Below are 27,973 nucleotides of genomic sequence, written 5' to 3'. Positions count from 1 at the left end.
CAAAGCCACTGTATTCCACTGTCTCCCTCAGCTCAGCTCCATTCTACCAGGGGATATTGAGCCACCGCACCGAGTCAGGTACTGTACCACCTTCCCTTTGTCTTCCAGGGAACATCTATAACCAGCAACCGGCTGGATTTAAAGGGGAAGTTAACCTTTAGTAGACAGCATTTGTTTTTACTTTCAAATCACAATGTATTGTTTGCTTTATATCAGTCTGTTTTACCTGCAGCTGCCTATACTACTGTAAGGTTGCTAGGGTGCCAGGTCCTAGGAACAAGGGATTACTTAGTATCTCGTTTATGTAAAAAAAAAAAGATACTTTCCCTTTGTGACGCGCACTCATGCAGTTGGGCTTGTGTAGAACAGCCATAGATATGAATGAATGCATTTTGGTTCCAGTAAGAACCATTGTCGAACCCCCTTTAGGCTCACAGTGTAATGCAACCCCGCCCCCCTTACCCTGTTCCATTGGGAAGTGATGGATTCTGGGACTTAATGTCCCCTTCTGCTTGAAGTTCCTGACAATCTGTGCTCTGCACATTATGCCCATCAAGCTCCTGAATCCATCACTTCCCAATGGAACGAATAATTTCATAATAGTTTTTTACTTACCCTTTAAAAAATATATATATATAAATATATAAATTTAGTCAAATTTTTTTAGATGCTTTGAAACATATGTGTAGAATGCCCTATTCCTATCAACGTTGCAATTTGTCTCTTTCTTCTGCCTCTTTGCAGCTTTCAAATGGGGGTCACTGACCCCGGCAGCCAAACCCTATTGCTCTGTGAGGCTCCAGTTTTATTGTTATTGTTACTTTTTATTCCTTATCTTTCTATTCATCCCCTCCCCTATTCATATTTCTGTCTCTAATCCTAACCCCTCCCTGGTTGCTAAGGTAACTTAGACCCTAGCAACAAAAACCTATTGCTCTGTGAGGCTCCAGTTTTATTGTTATTGTTACTTTTAATTCCTTATCTTTCTATTCAGCCCCTCCCCTATTCATATTTCTGTCTCTAATCCTGACCCCTCCCTGGTTGCTAAGGTAATTTGGACCCTAGCAACCAAAACCTATTGCTCTGTGAGGCTCCAGTTTTATTGTTACTGTTACTTTTTATTACTTATCTTTCTATTCAGCCCCTCCCCATTCATATTTCTGTCTCTAATCCTAACCCCTCCCTGGTTGCTAAGGTAATTTGGACCCTAGCAACCAAACCCTAATGCTCTGTGAGGCTCCAGTTTTATTGTTATTGTTACCTTTAATTCCTTATCTTTCTATTCAGCCCCTCCCCTATTCATATTTCTGTCTCTAATCCTGACCCCTCCCTGGTTGCTAAGGTAATTTGGACCCTAGCAACCAAAACCTATTGCTCTGTGAGGCTCCAGTTTTATTGTTACTGTTACTTTTTATTACTTATCTTTCTATTCAGCGCCCTCCCCATTCATATACCCCGCTGTGTAGCCCCGGGGGCAGCCATTCCTGCACTGGTACAGCTGGGGTGTTTGCTACAGAAACCCTACTATAGTTTATATAAATACCCCGCTGTGTAGCCCCGGGGGCAGCCATTCCTGCACTGGTACAGCTGGGGTGTTTGCTACAGAAACCCTACTATAGTTTATATAAATACCCCGCTGTGTAGCCCCGGGGGCAGCCATTCCTGCACTGGTACAGCTGGGGTGTTTGCTACAGAAACCCTACTATAGTTTATATAAATACCCCGCTGTGTAGCCCCGGGGGCAGCCATTCCTGCACTGGTACAGCTGGGGTGTTTGCTACAGAAACCCTACTATAGTTTATATAAATACCCCGCTGTGTAGCCCCGGGGGCAGCCATTCCTGCACTGGTACAGCTGGGGTGTTTGCTACAGAAACCCTACTATAGTTTATATAAATACCCCGCTGTGTAGCCCCGGGGGCAGCCATTCCTGCACTGGTACAGCTGGGGTGTTTGCTACAGAAACCCTACTATAGTTTATATAAATACCCCGCTGTGTAGCCCCGGGGGCAGCCATTCCTGCACTGGTACAGCTGGGGTGTTTGCTACAGAAACCCTACTATAGTTTATATAAATACCCCGCTGTGTAGCCCCGGGGGCAGCTATTCCTGCACCGGTACAGCTGGGGTGTTTGCTACAGAAACCCTACTATAGTTTATATAAATACCCCGCTGTGTAACCCCGGGGGCAGCCATTCCTGCACTGGTACAGCTGGGGTGTTTGCTACAGAAACCCTACTATAGTTTATATAAATACCCCGCTGTGTAGCCCCGGGGGCAGCCATTCCTGCACTGGTACAGCTGGGGTGTTTGCTACAGAAACCCTACTATAGTTTATATAAATACCCCGCTGTGTAGCCCCGGGGGCAGCCATTCCTGCACTGGTACAGCTGGGGTGTTTGCTACAGAAACCCTACTATAGTTTATATAAATACCCCGCTGTGTAGCCCCGGGGGCAGCCGTTCCTGCACTGGTACAGCTGGGGTGTTTGCTACAGAAACCCTACTATAGTTTATATAAATACCCCGCTGTGTAGCCCCGGGGGCAGCCACTCCTGCACTGGTACAGCTGGGGTGTTTGCTACAGAAACCCTACTATAGTTTATATAAATACCCCGCTGTGTAGCCCCGGGGGCAGCCATTCCTGCACCGGTACAGCTGGGGTGTTTGCTACAGAAACCCTACTATAGTTTATATAAATACCCCGCTGTGTAGCCCCGGGGGCAGCCATTCCTGCACTGGTACAGCTGGGGTGTTTGCTACAGAAACCCTACTATAGTTTATATAAATACCCCGCTGTGTAGCCCCGGGGGCAGCCATTCCTGCACTGGTACAGCTGGGGTGTTTGCTACAGAAACCCTACTATAGTTTATATAAATACCCCGCTGTGTAGCCCCGGGGGCAGCCGTTCCTGCACTGGTACAGCTGGGGTGTTTGCTACAGAAACCCTACTATAGTTTATATAAATACCCCGCTGTGTAGCCCCGGGGGCAGCCATTCCTGCACTGGTACAGCTGGGGTGTTTGCTACAGAAACCCTACTATAGTTTATATAAATACCCCGCTGTGTAGCCCCGGGGCAGCCATTCCTGCACTGGTACAGCTGGGGTGTTTGCTACAGAAACCCTACTATAGTTTATATAAATACCCCGCTGTGTAGCCCCGGGGGCAGCCATTCCTGCACCGGTACAGCTGGGGTGTTTGCTACAGAAACCCTACTATAGTTTATATAAATACCCCGCTGTGTAGCCCCGGGGGCAGCCATTCCTGCACTGGTACAGCTGGGGTGTTTGCTACAGAAACCCTACTATAGTTTATATAAATACCCCGCTGTGTAGCCCCGGGGGCAGCCATTCCTGCACCGGTACAGCTGGGGTGTTTGCTACAGAAACCCTACTATAGTTTATATAAATACCCCGCTGTGTAGCCCCGGGGGCAGCCATTCCTGCACTGGTACAGCTGGGGTGTTTGCTACAGAAACCCTACTATAGTTTATATAAATACCCCGCTGTGTAGCCCCGGGGGCAGCTATTCCTGCACCGGTACAGCTGGGGTGTTTGCTACAGAAACCCTACTATAGTTTATATAAATACCCCGCTGTGTAGCCCCGGGGGCAGCTATTCCTGCACCGGTACAGCTGGGGTGTTTGCTACAGAAACCCTACTATAGTTTATATAAATACCCCGCTGTGTAGCCCCGGGGGCAGCCATTCCTGCACCGGTACAGCTGGGGTGTTTGCTACAGAAACCCTACTATAGTTTATATAAATACCCCGCTGTGTAGCCCCGGGGGCAGCCATTCCTGCACTAGTACAGCTGGGGTGTTTGCTACAGAAACCCTACTATAGTTTATATAAATACCCCGCTGTGTAGCCCCGGGGGCAGCCGTTCCTGCACTGGTACAGCTGGGGTGTTTGCTACAGAAACCCTACTATAGTTTATATAAATACCCCGCTGTGTAGCCCCGGGGGCAGCCATTCCTGCACTGGTACAGCTGGGGTGTTTGCTACAGAAACCCTACTATAGTTTATATAAATACCCCGCTGTGTAGCCCCGGGGGCAGCCATTCCTGCACTGGTACAGCTGGGGTGTTTGCTACAGAAACCCTACTATAGTTTATATAAATACCCCGCTGTGTAGCCCCGGGGGCAGCCATTCCTGCACCGGTACAGCTGGGGTGTTTGCTACAGAAACCCTACTATAGTTTATATAAATACCCCGCTGTGTAGCCCCGGGGGCAGCCATTCCTGCACTGGTACAGCTGGGGTGTTTGCTACAGAAACCCTACTATAGTTTATATAAATACCCCGCTGTGTAGCCCCGGGGGCAGCCATTCCTGCACTGGTACAGCTGGGGTGTTTGCTACAGAAACCCTACTATAGTTTATATAAATACCCCGCTGTGTAGCCCCGGGGGCAGCCATTCCTGCACTGGTACAGCTGGGGTGTTTGCTACAGAAACCCTACTATAGTTTATATAAATACCCCGCTGTGTAGCCCCGGGGGCAGCTGTTCCTGCACCGGTACAGCTGGGGTGTTTGCTACAGAAACCCTACTATAGTTTATATAAATACCCCGCTGTGTAGCCCCGGGGGCAGCCGTTCCTGCACCGGTACAGCTGGGGTGTTTGCTACAGAAACCCTACTATAGTTTATATAATTACCCCGCTGTGTAGCCCCGGGGGCAGCCATTCCTGCACTGGTACAGCTGGGGTGTTTGCTACAGAAACCCTACTATAGTTTATATAAATACCCCGCTGTGTAGCCCCGGGGGCAGCCATTCCTGCACTGGTACAGCTGGGGTGTTTGCTACAGAAACCCTACTATAGTTTATATAAATACCCCGCTGTGTAGCCCCGGGGGCAGCCATTCCTGCACTGGTACAGCTGGGGTGTTTGCTACAGAAACCCTACTATAGTTTATATAAATACCCCGCTGTGTAGCCCCGGGGGCAGCCATTCCTGCCCTGGTACAGCTGGGGTGTTTGCTACAGAAACCCTACTATAGTTTATATAAATACCCCGCTGTGTAGCCCCGGGGGCAGCCATTCCTGCACCGGTACAGCTGGGGTGTTTGCTACAGAAACCCTACTATAGTTTATATAAATACCCCGCTGTGTAGCCCCGGGGGCAGCCATTCCTGCACTGGTACAGCTGGGGTGTTTGCTATAGAAACCCTACTATAGTTTATATAAATACCCCGCTGTGTAGCCCCGGGGGCAGCCATTCCTGCACTGGTACAGCTGGGGTGTTTGCTACAGAAACCCTACTATAGTTTATATAAATACCCCGCTGTGTAGCCCCGGGGGCAGCCATTCCTGCACTGGTACAGCTGGGGTGTTTGCTACAGAAACCCTACTATAGTTTATATAAATACCCCGCTGTGTAGCCCCGGGGGCAGCCATTCCTGCACTGGTACAGCTGGGGTGTTTGCTACAGAAACCCTACTATAGTTTATATAAATACCCCGCTGTGTAGCCCCGGGGGCAGCCATTCCTGCACCGGTACAGCTGGGGTGTTTGCTACAGAAACCCTACTATAGTTTATATAAATACCCCGCTGTGTAGCCCCGGGGGCAGCCATTCCTGCACCGGTACAGCTGGGGTGTTTGCTACAGAAACCCCAACCCCCTCACTGCCCTCACCGTGCAGTATAGGGATTCCTCTGTACTAAGCACAATTCAGCAGGAACAGCCCCCTAAGTTTGCTCATAGCCTGTACAGAGAGATACCATAAAACTATGGCACATAGGGATTCCCCTGTACTAAGCACAATTCAGCAGGAACAGCCCCCTAAGTTTGCCCATAGCCTGTACAGAGAGATACCATAAAACTATGGCACATAGGGATTCCCCTGTACTAAGCACAATTCAGCAGGAACAGCCCCCTAAGTTTGCCCATAGCCTGTACAGAGAGATACCATAAAACTATGGCACATAGGGATTCCCCTGTACTAAGCACAATTCAGCAGGAACAGCCCCCTAAGTTTGCCAATAGCCTGTACAGACAACAACAACAAACATTTGTAAAGCGCTTTTCTCCCGTGGGACCCAAAGTGCATAAGCTTGTCTCAGATAAGTTATGTGGACATAAATGCCAGGCTAAACAGGTGGCTTTTCAGTTTTGATTTAAACTTATCCAAGGTTGGAAATGTCTTGATCCCGTTTGGCAAGGCGTTCCACAGGGTAGGGGCAGCAGGACAGAAAGCTCTGGTTCCAAAGGTTTTCAATTGAACTCTAGGGATGGTCAGATTATTGGATCCATTTGATCTAAGATTGTGGGAGGTGTGACGTAGTTGCAGCAAGTCCTCCAGGTACCCGGGGCCCAGGCCATGTAGGGATTTGAATGTTAGCATCCCAATTTTGAAAAGGATTCTCCATTTTATGGGTAGCCACTGCAGTGAGCGAAGGATTGGTGTTATGTGGCAATGGCGGGGTTGTTAGCAATCTTGCGGCAGCATTCTGTACTAGCTGCAGGCGGTGTAGGTCTTTATTTGGAAGGCCTGCATAGAGGGCATTGCAATAGTCCAGTCGTGATGAGATGAAGGTGTGAACTAGGGTTGGAAGAACCTCAGAAGGAATGAGGTGTTTAATTTTTGTAATTTTCCTTAGGTGAAAGAAGGAATGTTTCCCCACAGCTGAAATTTGGCTCCTGAAGTTTAATTCCCCATCAATTAGTAACCCCCAAGCTGCGCACAGTATTGGAGCTAGCAAGGTCTGAGGTCCCTCAGTGGCACTGACTGTGTCTGGAGCTGCTTTGCTGTTAGGCGCTGGCCCCCGATGGCAAGAACCTCAGTCTTGTCAGCATTTAGTTTGAGCCAGTTTTCGTTCATCCACTCCTGAAGTTCAGCTAGGCATGTGTTTATTTTTGGGATGGGATCTGTCGTCTCGGGGTTAAATGACATATATAGCTGGGTGCCATCAGCATAGCAGTGGTATGTCAGATCGTGTTTTTGAATGATTTTCCCGAGTGGCAGCATGTATATGGTAAACAGCAAAGGGGATAGTATTGAGCCCTGGGGCACGCCGTATTTTAGTGGTACAGGGTTGGACTGGAAATGCCCCAAGGCTACCCGTTGTGTTCTGCCAGCCAGGAAGGAGGAGAACCATTGGAGGACTAAGCCATCGATGCCACAATACTCTTGCAGTCTGTTAAGCAAGATTTCATGGTCGACTGTATCAAAAGCCGCTGAGAGGTCCAGCAATATCAGGATGGAGCACTCGCCCCTGTCTCTGGCCATGAGCAGGTCATTGCAAATCTGGACAAGGGCTGTCTCACAGCTGTGGTGCTTCTTGAAGCCAGATTGTAGGGGGTCAAAGATGTTGTTCATTGAGAGCCTGGCTTCAAGTTGGAGATATGCAGCCTTCTCGATAACTTTTCCCAGAAAGGGGAGGTTGGAGACAGGTCTGTAGTTGCTTAGATTATCTGGGTCTAGGGATGGTTTCTTGAGTAAAGGCCTAATGATTGCTTCTTTCAGGCAGGTAGGAAACTTCCCCGCTTGCAAGGAACAGTTGACTTGTGAAATGCTGGCCTGAGCAGATTAGGGCATTTCAGCATGAACTGTGTTGGGCCAGGTCGCAGGTAGTCTGGCGGAGGTTTAGAAGGATATGTGAGATGACTTCTTCGGTAATTACCGGAAAGTCAGACCATGATGGTAGGTTGTTGTGGCATCCATTTTGAGGCTCTGCATAGGTTTTTGGTGTTGTGGATTTGATAGCAGACCGAATAGATGAGACTTTGTCTGTGAAGAAGAGGGCAAATTTCTCACATAGGTAGAGATGCTTAAAACTATGGCACATAGGGATTCCCCTGTACTAAGCACAGTTCAGCAGGAACAGCCCAGTTAGTTTGCTCATAGCCTGTAATTAGACTATTTAATAGAAATGTATGTAACATTATGACTGTAAGTGTATCGTGGGTAGGGATGTGGGTAATACATATCACTGTCAGCACTGAGATTAAATCAAGAGCTTATTACAGTTGGGAAGGTGCCAGTCTGCCCCAGGTTCTTGGCAACGTGTAGTGGCTGCTGATCTGCTGGTTCTGTCACATCACTTGCCCCACAGGAGGGCAAAAATAATTATTTTTCAACGGAAGCAAGTAATCATAACCTCAAAGTGATTCCAGAGGAACCTGCTCTTTTTGTTTTTTTTAGGGGATTTTGGAAAAAGTTTCTATCCCAGTTTGGAATACAAAATGTTAATGCTGCCAGGAAAATGAGCAGGAGTCGGGCTGAATAAAAAGATAGGGAATTTTATCCTTTGGGGGGAATTGACCAACACTGATAATACAAGGGGCTAATGCTGCCTATCCCACCCCAACACCCTGAGCCGCAGAACTGAAGCTCACATATATAGAAAGCTTTGCTCCCAAGCTGTATTCCCTGACTGACCAATCACAAACTGTTTTATTGCCTGCAGGGTCTGAACCAACCATGGCCAAGCTTCTCGCAGCTGTCAGAGGGACCATTGAGGCCTTCAACCTCTACAGAAGCCAGAGCTCATCCTGCAACTCGCTGAGCCCCGAGGAGTTCAAGAGACTGATTGAGAAAGAGTTTGTGGATATTATTAAGGTAATGGCACTCTATTGGGCAAAGCAGGGCTATTTAGGGCTGTACAGTATTACCATATTGGTCTATAGATAGGTGGAACGTTCTATGGTGCAGGCAGTGGCCAAGGTTGCTATCTACAGTCAGGCACTAGGAAACATGAAGATTTTAACCATGTGTGTATTTATATTTATGAGCTGAGGGCCAGTAGCCCTTGGTAATACCCAGCTCCACTCCCAAACCCAATGGGCATGGCTACTTAACAGATCTGCCCATTCTAGCTTCCAGATTTGATGGTAACCATCGTGGAGAACAGTTGGGTCTCTTACTGCTGGGGTCTGAAAATTAATATTCCATGGGGCTCAGCCAGTCAGAAATTCACTCTAATACTTGGCATGAGAGGAAGAACTGGGCTTGTGATGTCTGGAACCTCTCCCAAGCATGGAGGTCACTGGTTTTCAGACTTATTCACTCTTTGAGGTCCAACATTTGGCCATGGACTTCCTTAGTTCATAACAAGGTTACACACATAGGGTTCAGCCAGTCAGAAATTCACTATTATACTTGGCATGAGAGGGAGAACTAGGCTTGTGATGTCTGGAACCTCCCCCAAGCATGGAGGCCACTGGTTTTAAGGCTTTTTCACCCTTTGAGGTCCAACATTTGGTCATGGATTCCCTTAGTTCATAACAAGGCTATGCACATAGGGTTCAGCCAGTTAGAAATTCACTCTTATGCTTGGCATGAGAGGAAGAACTGGGCTTGTGATGTCTGGAACCTCTCCCAAGCATGGAGGCCACTGGTATTCAGACTTCTTTATCCTTTGAGGTCCAACATTTGGCCATGGACTCCCTTAGTTCATAACAAGGTTATGCACATAGGGTTCAGCCAGTCAGAAATTCACTCTTATACTTGGCATGAGAGGAAGAACTGGACTTGTGATGTCTGGAACCTCTCCCAAGCATGGAGGCCACTGGTTTACAGACTTCTTCACCCTTTGAGGGCCAACATTCGGCCATGGACTCCCTTAGTTCATAACAAGGTTACGCACATAGGGTTCAGCCAGTCAGAAATTCACTCTTATACTTGGCATGAGAGGAAGAACTGGGCTTGTGATGTCTGGAACCTCTCCCAAGCATGGAGGCCACTGGTTTAAAGACTTCTTCACACTTTGAGGTCCAACATTTGGCTATGGACTTCCTTAGTTCATAACAAGGCTACACACATTGGGTTCAGCCAGTCAGAAATTCACTCTTATGCTTGGCATGAGAGGAAGAACTGGGCTTGTGATGTCTGGAACCTCTCCCAAGCATGGAGGCCACTGGTATTCAGACTTTTTTATATTTTGAGGTCCAACATTTGGCCATTGACTCCCTTAGTTCATAACAAGGTTACGCACATAGGGTTCAGCCAGTCAGAAATTCACTCTTATACTTGGCATGAGAGGAAGAACTGGGCTTGTGATGTCTGGAACCTCTCCCAAGCATGGAGGTCACTGGTATTCAGACTTCTTTATCCTTTGAGGTGCAACATTTGGCCATGGACTCCCTTAGTTCATAACAAGGTTACGCACATAGGGTTCAGCCAGTCAGAAATTAACTCTTATACTTGGCATGAGAGGAAGAACTGGACTTGTGATGTCTGGAACCTCTCCCAAGCATGGAGGCCACCGTTTTTTGGACTTCTTCACCCTCTGAGGTCCAACATTTGGCTATGGACTCCCTTAGTTCATAACAAGGTAACGCACATAGGGTTCAGCCAGTCAGAAATTCACTCTTATACTTGGCATGAGAGGAAGAACTGGACTTGTGATGTCTGGAACCTCTCCCAAGCATGGAGGTCACTGGTTTTTGGATTTCTTCACCCTCTGAGGTCCAACATTTGGCTATGGACTCCCTTAGTTCATAACAAGGTAACGCACATAGGGTTCAGCCAGTCAGAAATTCACTCTTATACTTGGCACGAGGAAGAACTGGGCTTGTGATGTCTGGAACCTCTCCCAAGCATGGAGGCCACTGTTTTTTGGACCTCTTCACCCTTTGAGGTCCAACATTTGGCCATGGACTCCCTTAGTTCATAACAAGGTTACACGCAAAGGGTTCAGCCAGTCAGAAATTAACTCTTATACTTGGCATGAGAGGGAGAACTGGGCTTGTGATGTCTGGAACCTCACCCAAGCATGGAGGCCACTGGTTTTCAGACTTCTTCACCCTTTGAGGTCCAACATTTGGTCATGAACTTCCTTAGTTCATAACAAGGTTACACACATAGGGATCAGCCAGTCAGAAATTCACTCTTATACTTGGCATGAGAGGAAGAACTGGGCTTGTGATGGCTGGAACATCTCCCAAGCATGGAGGCCACTGGTTTTCAGACTTCTTCACCCTTTGAGGTCCAACATTTGGTCATGAACTTCCTTAGTTCATAACAAGGTTACACACATAGGGTTCAGCCAGTCAGAAATTCACTCTTATACTTGGCATGAGAGGGAGAACTGGGCTTGTGATGTCTGGAACCTCTCCCAAGCATGGAGGCCACTGGTTTTAAGACTTCCTCACCCTTTGAGGTCCAACATTTGGTCATGGACTCCCTTAGTTCATAACAAGGTTACACACATAGGGTTCAGCCAGTCAGAAATTCACTCTTTTACTTGGCATGAGAGGAAGAACAGGGCTTGTGATGTCTGGAACCTCTCCCAAGCATGGAGGCCACTGGTATTCAGACTTTTTTATATTTTGAGGTCCAACATTTGGCCATAGACTCCCTTAGTTCATAACAAGGTTACGCACATAGGGTTCAGCCATTCAGAAATTCACTCTTATACTTGGCATGAGAGGGAGAACTGGGCTTGTGATGTCTGGAACCTCTTCCAAGCATGGAGGCCACTGGTTTAAAGACTTCTTCACCCTTTGAGGTCCAACATTTGGCCATGGTCTCCCTTAGTTCATAACAAGGTTACACACATAGGGTTCAGCCATTCAGAAATTCACTCTTATACTTTGCATGAGAGGAAGAACTGGGCTTGTGATGTCTGGAACCTCTCCCAAGCATTGAGGCCACTGGTTTCCAGACTTCTTCACCCTTTGAGGTCCAACATTTGGCCATAGACTCCCTTAGTTCATAACAAAGTTATGCACATATATAAATAACACTGTATTAGCCTTTCGTTAATTAATCCAAGACCTGTCTACAGTGGCAAATATGTTTCCAGCCCAAATCTGGGGCTCACTGGGCTTCCATTAGCTTGGGAAACACCAAGGTAGGGAAGGAACCTTGGGTAGGAGGCCTCAGTTGGCGAGTTTGGTTGGGGGATGAACCCAAGTGGTTGGGCAAGTTCCCTGTTGTAGAATGAGTCAGTACCCAGGGGGCACCCAGTGGTACAGAGACCCGACTGGATTATTATAGGACTAGAATATGAGATCCCTCTTGCAGGAGACCAAACAGAGCAGAAATGACTTTAATAAAGCCCCGCAGTGCCCCTTATGGTTCAGTTCAGAAGATGACCTACTTGTCTTCTTTATTGTATGGGTATTCCATTTAAAGAGATGGTCCGACTGCTCACAACCCGTAATCAGATCAGATGGATGAAGCTGATAATCACATTTTATAGATAGGGGGGAACGCCCAACCAATGGGGCCTGTGCTTATATAAATGCTGAGTAGGTACCTACCAGTTGTATGCTTCCGGCAGTACTATAATTTGTGTCAAGGGGTTATATATATATGATATATTAATAATTATACAGAGAAGGACAAGGCAAGGGCAGGTTCCCAGTACAGGGCTGGGGTTCCCAGTTACAGTATAATTCAGCAGCTCCTCCCTTAGCTTTTCCAGTGGCAATTCCCATATTAAGCACAGAGGGCAGGGTACACCGCCCCCAGTGGGCACGATATCATTTTCCAAAAATATAATAATTCAGGTCTAAATTCCTGAAGTTACTGAAAGAGTTTTCAGAGAAGGGAGTTGCCTGTTGCCGGGGTTGAGACACACACTGGGTGTAACTGTTTCACCTACTGAGTCGGCACAAAGAGATAAATATCGGGACGTGTGAAGGGAAGCGGTGCCTTTAAACACAATAACAATAATAATTATGGTTTATATTGGATCAACACAACTACAGGTAGTACCACTATTATCCACCAGCTGCCTATCTCCTGGGGCCACAATCTGCCGTAACTGAACATTGAGCCAAAATGCCTATACTGGAAATGTCTGTGGCTTTGATAGGTGTGTGTCGGGGGTAATAGGAGGCCAAAATAGTAGTAGCTGTAACTAGGGAAGATATTATATAGTATTGATGTAAAGGGCCAACTGCTCACCAAGCCCCGGGACATGCAAAAATAATATCAAATGTGGGTTTTACTTCAACTAGGAACATACCGTATCTTTTGCCCTATAAGACGCTCCAGAATATAAGACGCACCCAATTTTAAAGGAGGAAAATCTACAAAAAAAAGATTCTGAACCAAATAATGTAGTAAAATATTTTATATCAACTGTATAAAGTTAATTGTCTCTGGGCTTGCACATAATGAGGCTTCCCCCAGGGCCCCCCCCAAGCATCCCTCAGCTTCCCCCAGGGCCACCCCAAGTAATCTTTAGCTTCCCCCAGGCCCCCCCAAGTATCCTTCAGCTTCCCCCAGGGCCCCCCAAGTATCCTTCAGCTTCCCCCAGGCCCCCCCAAGTATCCTTCAGCTTCCCCCAGGCCCCCCCAAGTATCCTTCAGCTTCCTCCAGGCCCCCCAATTATCCTTCAGCTTCCCCCAGGGCCCCCCAAGCATCCCTCAGCTTCCCACACGGCCCCCCCAAGTATCCTTCAGCTTCCCCCAGGCCCCCCCAAGTATCCTTCAGCTTCCTCCAGGCCCCCCCAATTATCCTTCAGCTTCCCCCAGGGCCCCCCCAAGCATCCCTCAGCTTCCCACACGGCCCCCCCAAGTATCCTTCACCTTCCCCCAGGCCCCCCAAGTATCCTTTAGCTTCCCCCAGGGCCCCCAATTATCCTTCAGCTTCCCCCAGGCCCCCCCAAGTATCCTGCAGCTTCCCCCAGGCCCCCCCAAGTATCCTTCAGCGTCCCCCAGGGCCTCCAAGCATCCTCCAGCTCCCCCCAGGCCCCCCCAAGTATCCTTCAGCTTCCCCCAGGGCCCCCCAAGTATCCTTCAGCTTCCCCCAGGGCCCCCCAAGTATCCTTCAGCTTCCCCCAGGCCCCCCCAAGTATCCTTCAGCTTCCCCCAGGGCCACCCCCAAGCATCCTTCAGCTTCCCCCAGGGCCCCCCAAGTATCCATCAGCTTCTCCCCAAGTATCCTTCAGCTTCCCCCAGGCCCCCCCAATTATCCTTCAGCTTCCCCCCAAGCATCCTTCAGCTTCCCCAAGGGCCCCCCAAGTATCCTTCAGCTTCCCCCAGGGCCCCCCCAAGTATCCTTCAGCTTCCCCCAGGGCCCCCCCAAGTATCCTTCAGCTTCCCCCAGGCCCCCCCCAAGTATCCTTCAGCTTCCCCCAGGGCCCCCCCAAGTATCCTTCAGCATGCCCCAAGGCCTCCAACCATCCTCCAGCTCCCCCATGGCACCCCCAGCATTCTTCAGCTTCCCCCAGGGCCCCCAAGTACCTACCATTTCCCCCCTAACCTCCCCCAGCGGCCTCCGGCTCCCGTGATGCCTTCCTCTCCCAGCTGCTTCTGTGCTTTTATATGGTTGCGCCCTGTGTGTGTGACGTCAGTACGCATGGGCGCAACCTTATAAAAGCGAGGATGTAGCAGAGAGCCGCGGCACAGAGAGGGAGCCGTAGAGAGCCGTATAAGACGCACCAACTTTCCCCCCGCAGTTTTGCGGAAGAAAAAGTGCGTCTTATACGGCGAAAAATACAGTAAGTAACAAACCCATAATAGAGTTTTTGTCTGCAACTTGGGTGTACTTGCCCTTCAATCAGTGCTTCAATGCATAGTGATACATGTCTATATTCTCTTTTTCCTAGGAGTCCAAACAACCTGAAACTATTAAGAAAGTTCTACAATCTTTAGATACAAAAAGTCAGAAGGAAGTAAATTTTAAAGATTTTATGGAAATTTTCAAAAATGTGTCGGTAGCCTATTATGATGCTTCATGTCAGCTCCCAAAAGAGAAGGAAATGATTGTAAAAGAACACAAAGAACAACTTCTTCCAAAAATTCCTCCTGAAGATCCAATGGATCCTAAAGGCAAAACAAAGAAAGATGATCATGCACAGCAGTCTGAACCCAAGCAGAAACCAGTTACACCAGTAAAAGATGACCATCCTCATAAAGATGAGCCAATAAAGAAAGACGATCAAGCACAGAAATCAGACCCCAAACAAAAACCAGCTGCACCAGTAAAAGATGACCATCCTCATAAAGATGAGCCAATAAAGAAAGACAATCAAGCACAGAAATCAGACCCCAAAAAGAAACCAGCTGCACCAGTAAAAGATGACCATCCTCATAAAGATGAGCCAATAAAGAAAGACGATCAAGCACAGAAATCAGACCCCAAAAAGAAACCAGCTGCACCAGTAAAAGATGACCATCCCCATAAAGATGAGCCAATAAAGAAAGACGATCAAGCAAAGAAATCAGACCCCCAACAGAAACCAGCTGCACCAGTAAAAGATGACCATCCTCATAAAGATGAGCCAATAAAGAAAGACGATCAAGCACAGAAATCAGACCCCAAAAAGAAACCAGCTGCACCAGTAAAAGATGACCATCCCCATAAAGATGAGCCAATAAAGAAAGACGATCAAGCAAAGAAATCAGACCCCCAACAGAAACCAGCTGCACCAGTAAAAGATGACCATCCTCATAAAGATGAGCAAATAAAGAAAGACAATCAAGCACAGAAATCAGACCCCCAACAGAAACCAGCTGCACCAGTAAAAGATGACCATCCTCATAAAGATGAGCCAATAAAGAAAGACGATCAAGCACAGAAATCAGACCCCAAACAAAAACCAGCTGCACCAGTAAAAGATGACCATCCTCATAAAGATCATCCAATAAAGAAAGACGATCAAGCACAGAAATCAGACTCCAAGCAGAAACCAGCTGCACCAGTAAAAGATGACCATCCTCATAAAGATCATCCAATAAAGAAAGACGATCAAGCACAGAAATCAGACTCCAAGCAGAAACCAGCTGCACCAGTAAAAGATGACCATCCTCATAAAGATGAGCCAATAAAGAAAGACGATCAAGCACAGAAATCAGACCCCAAACAGAAACCAGCTGCACCAGTAAAAGATGACCATCCTCATATAGATGAGCCAGTAAAGAAAGACCATCAAGCACAGAAATCAGACCCCAAAAAGAAACCAGCTGCACCAGTAAAAGATGACCATCCTCATAAAGATGAGCCAATAAAGAAGGACGATCAAGCACAGAAATCCGACCCCAAACAAAAACCAGCTGCACCAGTAAAAGATGACCATCCTCATAAAGATGAGCCAATAAAGAAAGACGATCAAGCACAGAAATCAGACCCCCAAAAGAAACCAGCTGCACCAGTAAAAGATGACCATCCTCATAAAGATGAGCTAATAAAGAAAGACGATCAAGCACAGAAATCAGACCCCAAAAAGAAACCAGCTGCACCAGTAAAAGATGACCATCCTCATAAAGATGAGCCAATAAAGAAAGACGATCAAGCACAGAAATCCGACCCAAAACAAAAACCAGCTGCACCAGTAAAAGATGACCATCCTCATAAAGATGAGCCAATAAAGAAAGACAATCAAGCACAGAAATCAGACCCCCAACAGAAACCAGCTGCACCAGTAAAAGATGACCATCCTCATAAAGATGAGCCAATAAAGAAAGACGATCAAGCACATAAATCAGACCCCAAGCAGAAACCAGCTGCACCAGTAAAAGATGACCATCCTCATAAAGATGAGCCAATAAAGAAAGATGATCAAGCAAAGAAATCAGATCCCAAACAGAAACCAGCTGCACCAGTAAAAGATGACCATCCACATAAAGATGAGCCAATAAAGAAAGACGATCAAGCAAAGAAATCAGACCCCCAACAGAAACCAGCTGCACCAGTAAAAGATGACCATCCTCATAAAGATGAGCCAATAAAGAAAGACGATCAAGCACAGAAGTCAGACCCCAAAAAGAAACCAGCTGCACCAGTAAAAGATGACCATCCTCATAAAGATGAGCCAATAAAGAAAGACGATCAAGCACAGAAATCAGACCCCAAACAGAAACCAGCTGCACCAGTAAAAGATGACCATCCTCATAAAGATGAGCCAATAAAGAAAGACGATCAAGCACAGAAATCAGACCCCCAACAGAAACCAGCTGCACCAGTAAAAGATGACCATCCTCATAAAGATGATCCAATTAAGAAAGACGATCAAGCACAGAAATCAGACCCCAAGCAGAAACCAGCTGCACCAGTAAAAGTTGACACTCCTCATAAAGATGAGCCAATAAAGAAAGACGATCAAGCAAAGAAATCAGACCCCCAACAGAAACCAGCTGCACCAGTAAAAGAGGAGCAACCTCATAAAGATGAGCCAATAAAGAAAGACGATCAAGCACAGAAATCAGACCCCCAAAAGAAACCAGCTGCACCAGTAAAACATGACCATCCTCCCAAAGATGAGCCAATAAAGAAAGACGATTATGCACAGAAATCAGACCCCAAGAAGAAACCAGCTGCACCAGTAAAAGAGGGTCATTGTTATAAAGATCATCCAATAAAGAAAGAGGATCAAGCACAGAAATCAGACTCCAAGCAGAAACCAGCTGCACCAGTAAAAGATGACCATCCTCATAAAGATGAGCCAATAAAGAAAGACGATCAAGCAAAGAAATCAGACCCCCAACAGAAACCAGCTGCACCAGTAAAAGATGACCATCCCCATAAAGATGATCCAATAAAGAAAGACGATCAAGCACAGAAATCAGATCCCAAACAGAAACCAGCTGCACCAGTAAAAGATGACCATCCCCATAAAGATGATCCAATAAAGAAAGACGATCAAGCACAGAAATCAGATCCCAAACAGAAACCAGCTGCACCAGTAAAAGATGACCATCCTCATAAAGATGAGCCAATAAAGAAAGAAGATCAAGCACAGAAATCAGACCCCAAACAGAAACCAGCTGCACCAGTAAAAGATGACCATCCTCATAAAGATGAGCCAATAAAGAAAGACGATCAAGCACAGAAATTAGACCCCAAGAAGAAACCAGCTGCACCAGTAAAAGATGACCATCCTCATAAAGATGAGCCAATAAAGAAAGAGGATCAAGCACATAAATCAGACCCCAAGCAGAAACCAGCTGCACCAGTAAAAGATGACCATCCCCATAAAGATGATCCAATAAAGAAAGACGATCAAGCACAGAAATCAGATCCCAAACAGAAACCAGCTGCACCAGTAAAAGATGACCATCCTCATAAAGATGAGCCAATAAAGAAAGAAGATCAAGCACAGAAATCAGACCCCAAACAGAAACCAGCTGCACCAGTAAAAGATGACCATCCTCATAAAGATGAGCCAATAAAGAAAGACGATCAAGCACAGAAATTAGACCCCAAGAAGAAACCAGCTGCACCAGTAAAAGATGACCATCCTCATAAAGATGAGCCAATAAAGAAAGAGGATCAAGCACATAAATCAGACCCCAAGCAGAAACCAGCTGCACCAGTAAAAGATGATCATCCTCATAAAGATGAGCCAATAAAGAAAGACGATCAAGCAAAGAAATCAGACCCCCAACAGAAACCAGCTGCACCAGTAAAAGATGACCATCCTCATAAAGATGATCCAATAAAGAAAGACGATCAAGCACAGAAATCAGAGCCCAAGAAGAAACCAGATACACCAGTAAAAGTGGACATTCCTCATAAAGATGAGCCAATAAAGAAATACGATCAAGCAAAGAAATCAGACCCCCAACAGAAACCAGTTGCCCCAGTAAAAGATGACCATCCTCATAAACATGAGCCAATAAAGAAAGACGATCAAGCACAGAAATTAGACCCCAAGAAGAAACCAGCTGCACCAGTAAAAGATGACCATCCTCATAAAGATGAGCCAATAAAGAAAGAGGATCAAGCACAGAAATCAGACCCCAAGAAGAAACCAGCTGCACCAGTAAAAGAGGGTCATTGTTATAAAGATCATCCAATAAAGAAAGAGGATCAAGCACAGAAATCAGACTCCAAGCAGAAACCAGCTGCACCAGTAAAAGATGACCATCCTCATAAAGATGAGCCAATAAAGAAAGATGATCAAGCAAAGAAATCAGACCCCCAACAGAAACCAGCTGCACCAGTAAAAGATGACCATCCCCATAAAGATGAGCCAATAAAGAAAGACGATCAAGCACAGAAATCCGACCCCAAACAGAAACCAGCTGCACCAGTAAAAGATGACCATCCCCATAAAGATGATGCAATAAAGAAAGACGATCAAGCACAGAAATCAGATCCCAAACAGAAACCAGCTGCACCAGTAAAAGATGACCATCCCCATAAAGATGATCCAATAAAGAAAGACGATCAAGCACAGAAATCAGATCCCAAACAGAAACCAGCTGCACCAGTAAAAGATGACCATCCCCATAAAGATGATCCAATAAAGAAAGACGATCAAGCACAGAAATCAGATCCCAAACAGAAACCAGCTGCACCAGTAAAAGATGACCATCCTCATAAAGATGAGCCAATAAAGAAAGACGATCAAGCACAGAAATCAGATCCCAAACAGAAACCAGCTGCACCAGTAAAAGATGACCATCCTCATAAAGATGAGCCAATAAAGAAAGACGATCAAGCACAGAAATCAGATCCCAAACAGAAACCAGCTGCACCAGTAAAAGATGACCATCCTCATAAAGATGAGCCAATAAAGAAAGACGATCAAGCACAGAAATTAGACCCCAAGAAGAAACCAGCTGCACCAGTAAAAGATGACCATCCTCATAAAGATGAGCCAATAAAGAAAGAGGATCAAGCACAGAAATCAGACCCCAAGCAGAAACCAGCTGCACCAGTAAAAGAGGGTCATTGTTATAAAGATCATCCAATAAAAAAAGAGGATCAAGCACAGAAATCAGATTCCCAGCAGAAACCAGCTGCACCAGTAAAAGATGATCATCCTCATAAAGATGAGCCAATAAAGAAAGACGATCAAGCAAAGAAATCAGACCCCCAACAGAAACCAGGTGCACCAGTAAAAGTGGACATTCCTCATAAAGATGAGCCAATAAAGAAAGACGATCAAGCAAAGAAATCAGACCCCCAACAGAAACCAGTTGCCCCAGTAAAAGATGACCATCCCCATAAAGATGAGCCAACAAAGAAAGACGATCAAGCAAAGAAATCAGACCCCAAGCAGAAACCAGTTGCCCCAGTAAAAGATGACCATCCCCATAAAGATGAGCCAATAAAGAAAGACGATCAACCACAGAAATCAGACCCCAAACAGAAACCAGCTGCACCAGTAAAAGATGACCATCCTCATAAAGATGAGCCAATAAAGAAAGACGATCAAGCAAAGAAATCAGACCCCCAACAGAAACCAGCTGCACCAGTAAAAGTGGACATTCCTCATAAAGATGAGCCAATAAAGAAAGACGATCAAGCACAGAAATCAGACCCCCAACAGAAACCAGCTGCACCAGTAAAAGATGACCATCCTCATAAAGATGAGCCAATAAAGACAGACGATCAAGCACAGAAATCAGACCCCAAGCAGAAACCAGCTCAACCAGTAAAAGATGACCATCCTCATAAAGATGAGCCAATAAAGAAAGACGATCAAGCACAGAAATCAGACCCCAAACAGAAACCAGCTCCACCAGTTAAAGATGACCATCCTCATAAAGATGAGCCAATAAAGAAAGACGAACAAGCACAGAAATCAGACCCCAAACAGAAACCAGTAACACCAGTAAAAGATGACCATCCTCAAAAAGTTGAGCCAATAAAGAAAGACGATTATGCACAGAAATCAGACCCCAAGCAGAAACCAGCTGCACCAGTAAAAGTGGAAATTCCTCATAAAGATGAGCCAATAAAGAAAGACAATCAAGCACAGAAATCAGACCCCAAGCAGAAACCAGCTGCACCAGTAAAAGTGGAAATTCCTCATAAAGATGAGCCAATAAAGAAAGACGATCAAGCACAGAAATCAGATCCCAAACAGAAACCAGCTGCACCAGTAAAAGATGACCATCCTCATAAAGATGAGCCAATAAAGAAAGACGATCAAGCACAGAAATCAGACCCCAAACAGAAACCAGCTGCACCAGTAAAAGAGGACCATCCCCATAAAGATGAGCCAATAAAGAAAGACGATCAAGCACAGAAATCAGACCCCAAGCAGAAACCAGCTGCACCAGTAAAAGTGGAAATTCCTCATAAAGATGAGCCAATAAAGAAAGACGATCAAGCACAGAAATCAGATCCCAAACAGAAACCAGCTGCACCAGTAAAAGATGACCATCCTCATAAAGATGAGCCAATAAAGAAAGACGATCAAGCACAGAAATCAGACCCCAAACAGAAACCAGCTGCACCAGTAAAAGAGGACCATCCCCATAAAGATGAGCCAATAAAGAAAGACGATCAAGCACAGAAATCAGACCCAAAACAGAAACCAGCTGCACCAGTAAAAGATGACCATCCTCATAAAGATGAGCCAATAAAGAAAGACGATCAAGCACAGAAATCAGACCCCCAACAGAAACCAGCTGCACCAGTAAACGTGGACATTCCTCATAAAGATGAGCCAATAAAGAAAGACGATCAAGCACAGAAATCAGACCCCCAACAGAAACCAGCTGCACCAGTAAAAGATTACCATCCCCATAAAGATGAGCCAATAAAGAAAGACGATCAACCACAGAAATCAGACCCCAAGAAGAAACCAGCTGCACCAGTAAAAGAGGGTCATTGTTATAAAGATGAGCCAATAAAGAAAGAGGATCAAGCACAGAAATCAGACTCCAAGCAGAAACCAGCTGCACCAGTAAAAGATGACCATCCCCATAAAGATGAGCCAATAAAGAAAGACGATCAAGCAAAGAAATCAGACCCCCAACAGAAACCAGCTGCACCAGTAAAAGATGACCATCCTCATAAAGATGAGCCAATAAAGAAAGACGATCAAGCAAAGAAATCAGACCCCCAACAGAAACCAGCTGCACCAGTAAAAGATGACCATCCTCATAAAGATGAGCCAATAAAGAAAGACGATCAAGCAAAGAAATCAGACCCCCAACAGAAACCAGCTGCACCAGTAAAAGATGACCATCCTCATAAAGATGAGCCAATAAAGAAAGACGATCAAGCACAGAAATCAGACCCCAAGCAGAAACCAGCTGCACCAGTAAAAGATGACCATCCTCATAAAGATGAGCCAATAAAGAAAGACGATCAAGCACAGAAATCAGACCCCCAACAGAAACCAGCTGCACCAGTAAAAGATGACCATCCTCATAAAGATGAGCCAATAAAGAAAGACGATCAAGCAAAGAAATCAGACCCCCAACAGAAACCAGCTGCACCAGTAAAAGATGACCATCCTAATAAAGATGAGCCAATAAAGAAAGACGATCAAGCAAAGAAATCAGACCCCAAGCAGAAACCAGCTGCACCAGTAAAAGATGACCATCCTCATAAAGATGAGCCAATAAAGAAAGACGATCAAGCACAGAAATCAGACCCCAAGCAGAAACCAGCTGCACCAGTAAAAGAGGACATTCCTCATAAAGATGAGCCAATAAAGAAGGACGATCATGTACAGAAATCAGACCCAAATCAGAAACCAGCTGCACCAGTAAAAGATGACCATCCTCATAAAGATGAGCCAATAAAGAAGGACGATCATGTACAGAAATCAGACCCAAATCAGAAACCAGCTGCACCAGTAAAAGAGGGTCATTGTCATGAAAAAGACTATTATGATGCTTCATGTGATTTAAAAGTGCTCAAAAAACTAATTTTTGATGAATATCCTTTTCCAGATCCTAAACAGGATCCAATAAAAACATACGATAATACACAGAAATCAGACCCCAAGAAGAAACCAGCTACACCAGTAAAAGATGACCCTCCTCATAAAGATGAGCCAATAAAGAAAGATGATCAATCACAGAAATCAGACCCCAAACAGAAACCAGCTGAACCAGTAAAAGATGACCCTCCTCATAAAGATGAGCCAATAAAGAAAGACGATCAAGCACAGAAATCAGACCCCAAACAGAAACCAGCTGCACCAGTAAAAGATGACCATCCTCATAAAGATGAGCCAATAAAGAAAGACGATCATCAACAGAAATCAGACCCCAAACAGAAACCAGCTGCACCAGTAAAGGATGACCATCCTCATAAAGATGAGCCAATAAAGAAAGACGATCAAGCACAGAAATCAGACCCCCAACAGAAACCAGCTGCACCAGTAAAAGATGACCATCCTCACAAAGTTGAGCCAATAAAAAAAGACGATCAAGCACAGAAATCAGACCCCAAACAGAAACCAGCTGCACCAGTAAAAGATGACCATCCTCATAAAGATGAGCCAATAAAGAAAGACGATCAAGCACAGAAATCAGACCCCAAACAGAAACCAGCTGCACCAGTAAAAGATGACCATCCTCATAAAGATGAGCCAATAAAGAAAGACGATCAAGCACAGAAATCAGACCCCAAACAGAAACCAGCTGCACCAGTAAAAGATGACCATCCTCATAAAGATGAGCCAATAAAGAAAGACGATCAAGCACAGAAATCAGACCCCAAACAGAAACCAGCTGCACCAGTAAAAGTGGAAATTCCTCATAAAGATGAGCCAATAAAGAAAGACGATCAAGCACAGAAATCAGACCCCAAGCAGAAACCAGTTGCCCCAGTAAAAGATGACCATCCCCATAAAGATGAGCCAATAAAGAAAGACGATCAAGCACAGAAATCAGACCCCAAACAGAAACCAGCTGCACCAGTAAAAGATGACCATCCTCATAAAGATGATCCAATAAAGAAAGACGATCAAGCACAGAAATCCGACCCCAAACAGAAACCAGCTGCACCAGTAAAAGATGACCATCCCCATAAAGATGAGCCAATAAAGAAAGACGATCAAGCACAGAAATCCGACCCCAAACAGAAACCAGCTGCACCAGTAAAAGATGACCATCCTCATAAAGATGAGCCAATAAAGAAAGACGATCAAGCACAGAAATCAGACCCCAAACAGAAACCAGCTGCACCAGTAAAAGATGACCATCCTCATAAAGATGATCCAATAAAGAAAGACGATCAAGCACAGAAATCCGACCCCAAACAGAAACCAGCTGCACCAGTAAAAGATGACCATCCCCATAAAGATGAGCCAATAAAGAAAGACGATAAAGCACAGAAATCAGACCCCAAACAGAAACCAGCTGCACCAGTAAAAGATGACCATCCTCATAAAGATGAGCCAATAAAGAAAGACGATCAAGCACAGAAATCAGACCCCAAACAGAAACCAGCTGCACCAGTAAAAGATGACCATCCTCATAAAGATGAGCCAATAAAGAAAGACGATCAAGCACAGAAATCAGATCCCAAACAGAAACCAGGTGCACCAGTAAAAGTGGACATTCCTCATAAAGATGAGCCAATAAAGAAAGACGATCAAGCACAGAAATCAGACCCCAAACAGAAACCAGCTGCACCAGTAAAAGAAGGTCATTGTTATAAAGATCATCCAATAAAGAAAGAGGATCAAGCACAGAAATCAGACCCCAAACAGAAACCAGCTGCACCAGTAAAAGATGACCCTCCTCATAAAGATGAGCCAATAAAGAAAGACGATCAAGCACAGAAATCAGACCCCAAACAGAAACCAGCTGCACCAGTAAAAGATGACCATGCTCATAAAGAGGAGCCAATAAAGAAAGACGATCAAGCACAGAAATCAGATCCCAAACAGAAACCAGCTGCACCAGTAAAAGTGGATATTCCTCATAAAGATGAGCCAATAAAGAAAGACGATCAAGCACAGAAATCAGATCCCAAACAGAAACCAGCTGCACCAGTAAAAGATGACCATCCTCAAAAAGATGAGCCAATAAAGAAAGACGATCAAGCACAGAAATCAGATCCCAAACAGAAACCAACTGCACCAGTAAAAGAGGACCATCCTCATAAAGATGAGCCAATAAAGAAAGATGATCAAGCACAGATATCAGAGCCCAAGAAGAAACCAGATTCACCAGTAAAAGATGACCATCCTCAAAAAGATGAGCCAATAAAGAAAGACGATCAAGCACAGAAATCAGGTCCCAAACAGAAACCAGCTGCACCAGTAAAAGTGGATATTCCTCATAAAGAGGAGCCAATAAAGAAAGACGATCAAGCACAGAAATCAGATCCCAAACAGAAACCAGCTGCACCAGTAAAAGATGACCATCCTCAAAAAGATGAGCCAATAAAGAAAGACGATCAAGCACAGAAATCAGATCCCAAACAGAAACCAACTGCACCAGTAAAAGAGGACCATCCTCATAAAGATGAGCCAATAAAGAAAGATGATCAAGCACAGATATCAGAGCCCAAGAAGAAACCAGATTCACCAGTAAAAGATGACCATCCTCAAAAAGATGAACCAATAAAGAAAGATGATCAAGCACAGAAATCAGATCCCAAACAGAAACCAGCTGCACCAGTAAAAGATGACCATCCTCAAAAAGATGAGCCAATAAAGAAAGACGATCAAGCACAGAAATCAGATCCCAAACAGAAACCAGCTGCACCAGTAAAAGAGGACCATCCTCATAAAGATGAGCCAATAAAGAAAGATGATCAAGCACAGATATCAGAGCCCAAGAAGAAACCAGATACACCAGTACAAGTGGACATTCCTCATAAAGATAAGCCAATCAAGAAAGATGATCATGCACAGATATCAGAGCCCAAGAAGAAACCAGATTCACCAGTAAAAGTGGACATTCCTCATAAAGATGAGCCAATCAAGAAAGACGATCATGCACAGGTTTCAGAGCCCAAGAAGAAACCAGATACACCAGTACAAGTGGACATTCCTCATAAAGATGAGCCAATCAAGAAAGACGATCATGCACAGGTATCAGAGCCCAAGAAGAAACCAGATTCACCAGTAAAAGTGGACATTCCTCATAAAGATGAGCCAATCAAGAAAGACGATCATGCACAGGTTTCAGAGCCCAAGAAGAAACCAGATACACCAGTAAAAGTGGACATTCCTCATAAAGATGATCCAATTAAGAAAGACGATCATGCACAGATATCAGAGCCCAAGAAGAAACCAGCTGCACCAGTAAAAGATGACCATCCTCATAAAGATGAGCCAATAAAGAAAGACGATCATCAACAGAAATCAGACCCCAAACAGAAACCAGCTGCACCAGTAAAAGATGACCATACCCATAAAGATGAGCCAATAAAGAAAGACGATCAAGCACAGAAATCCGACCCCAAACAGAAACCAGCTGCACCAGTAAAAGATGACCATCCTCATAAAGATGAGCCAATAAAGAAAGACGATCAAGCACAGAAATTCGACCCCAAACAGGAACCTGCTGCACCAGTAAAAGATGACCATCCCCATAAAGATGAGCTAATAAAGAAAGACGATCAAGCACAGAAATCAGACCCCAAACAGAAACCAGCTGCACCAGTAAAAGATGACCATCCTCATAAAGATGAGCCAATCAAGAAAGACGATCATGCACAGATATCAGAGCCCAAGAAGAAACCAGATACACCAGTAAAAGTGGACATTCCTCATAAAGATAAGCCAATCAAGAAAGATGATCATGCACAGATATCAGAGCCCAAGAAAAAAACAGATTCACCAGTAAAAGTGGACATTCCTCATAAAGATGATCCAATTAAGAAAGACGATCATGCACAGATATCAGAGCCCAAGAAGAAACCAGATACACCAGTAAAAGTGGATATTCCTCATAAAGATGAGCCAATAAAGAAAGACGATCACGCACAGAAATCAGACCACAAACAGAAACCAGTTGCACCAGTAAAAGATGACCATCCCCATAAAGATGAGCCAATAAAGAAAGACGATCAAGCACCGAAATCAGACCCCCAACAGAAACCAGCTGCACCAGTAAAAGATGACCACCCCCATAAAGATGATCCAATTAAGAAAGACGATCATGATTCTATACATAAACAAGATGAATCCACAAAACCGAAACACAGTGTAATTCCAGATATAAAAACTAAAGAGGTTTCCACAAAGAAAGATGATGAAACACAGACAGCAGAGCTCACATTGGATCCCAGTAAGAATCAGTGCCAAACCACAAAACACGATCCTAAAGAAGAACTTTCATCTCAGTCGCAGTGCCCATCTCTATTGGTTAGTAAACACGGTGCTTATTCAATTGAAGAAGAAGAAGATGAAGCTGATTCCAGTGATCCCCTCACTTACTACACATACTTCGAAACAAAATATACCCAGTACCATGGACAGGTCTTAAGCCACAATGTTGCCCAACAAGGGCCATCAGCAATGCCATCAAGTCCTTATTATGAATACTCGCTCCAAACCCCATGTCGTGAATTTTTCCAGACATCCGAATACAAGTATTTTGAGTCCTCCCAAAAAACATCTGAGAAGCCATCCTCTGATGCCCAGAAGTCCTTAGCTGGAGCTCAGGGAGGGCCACCATCAGGTAGCTCAGAAGAGAAGCAAGAGAAGCCTAAGTCACCCTACAAGTTCAAGTGGCCTTGGCACTAGGTACCAGCTGCCAATGTTATTGGTCGAGGCAGGTGTGTATCTAAGCATCTATTCCAGTCCTGACCAATAACATCAGTTGACCTCTTCTCAAGAGATTTTTTTTCTTTCCTTTACCCTCTCCTCTTCTCATCTTAATCAGCACCATTATATACAGAGTGAATCTTTTTGGTGCCCAAACTAGAATAAAAGAAATTCATTTCTCTCGGTAGGTAATAATAAGATTAATTTATTTATATAACTTTTAATTCCTCGTCGCTCTAGGGTGACCTTCTTATTACTGGTTGCTACAAATCAGGAACTTCTGTTAGAATGAAGAATCAACACGGGGTTAAACGGGATAATAATAATAATAATAAGAGCAGAATCATATGCAAGGAAAAGTATCCAGGAGGAACTGGCCATAGCAACCAGTTACCATTCTGAAGCAAAATAACAATCCGTGATGCTCGTCAGAAGAAAAAGCTGCTTTTATTCTAATATGGTTTACTTTTAATTATTAATTATATAATAATAATAATAATAATAATTAATAATTTTAAACTGTGAAATCTTCAAAAGTCTCTTTTTCATTTCTCTTCCTTCCTTATTGCTCAAATGAAGTTCGAATGTAATAAATATATTTACTCTCAATAAAACATGATTTATTGAATCTACTATTTCGGAACCGACTTATAA

General features: G+C 44.9%; 1 protein-coding gene across 1 annotated transcript; it reads left to right on the top strand.

The window, feature by feature from the left end:
* On the top strand, positions 1-27,954 carry LOC116406866 (titin-like). The gene is made up of 4 exons (XM_031891856.1): positions 1-78; positions 8,411-8,562; positions 14,507-14,815; positions 24,440-27,954. Exons 2-4 carry the CDS (start codon positions 8,425-8,427, stop codon positions 27,296-27,298), a joined length of 3,306 nt encoding a protein of 1,101 aa, XP_031747716.1. The 5' UTR covers positions 1-78; positions 8,411-8,424; the 3' UTR covers positions 27,299-27,954.
* Positions 27,955-27,973: the final 19 nt, after the last annotated feature.

This window comes from Xenopus tropicalis, chromosome 8 (genome assembly GCF_000004195.4).
Source record: "Xenopus tropicalis strain Nigerian chromosome 8, UCB_Xtro_10.0, whole genome shotgun sequence".
Lineage (NCBI taxonomy): Eukaryota > Metazoa > Chordata > Amphibia > Anura > Pipidae > Xenopus > Xenopus tropicalis.
The sequence above is the reverse complement of the archived record's forward strand: the minus strand, read 5'-3'. Positions and strand labels throughout refer to the sequence as shown.

Coding starts and splice junctions, on each gene's coding strand:
- LOC116406866 (XM_031891856.1), top strand. CDS start 8,425: ATGGCCAAGCTTCTCGCAGCTGTCAGAGGGACCATTGAGGCCTTCAAC. Junction 8,563..14,506: donor AGTTTGTGGATATTATTAAG/GTAATGGCACTC, acceptor TCTTTTTCCTAG/GAGTCCAAACAACCTGAAAC. Junction 14,816..24,439: donor AAGATGACCATCCTCATAAA/GATGAGCCAATA, acceptor GCTCATAAAGAG/GAGCCAATAAAGAAAGACGA.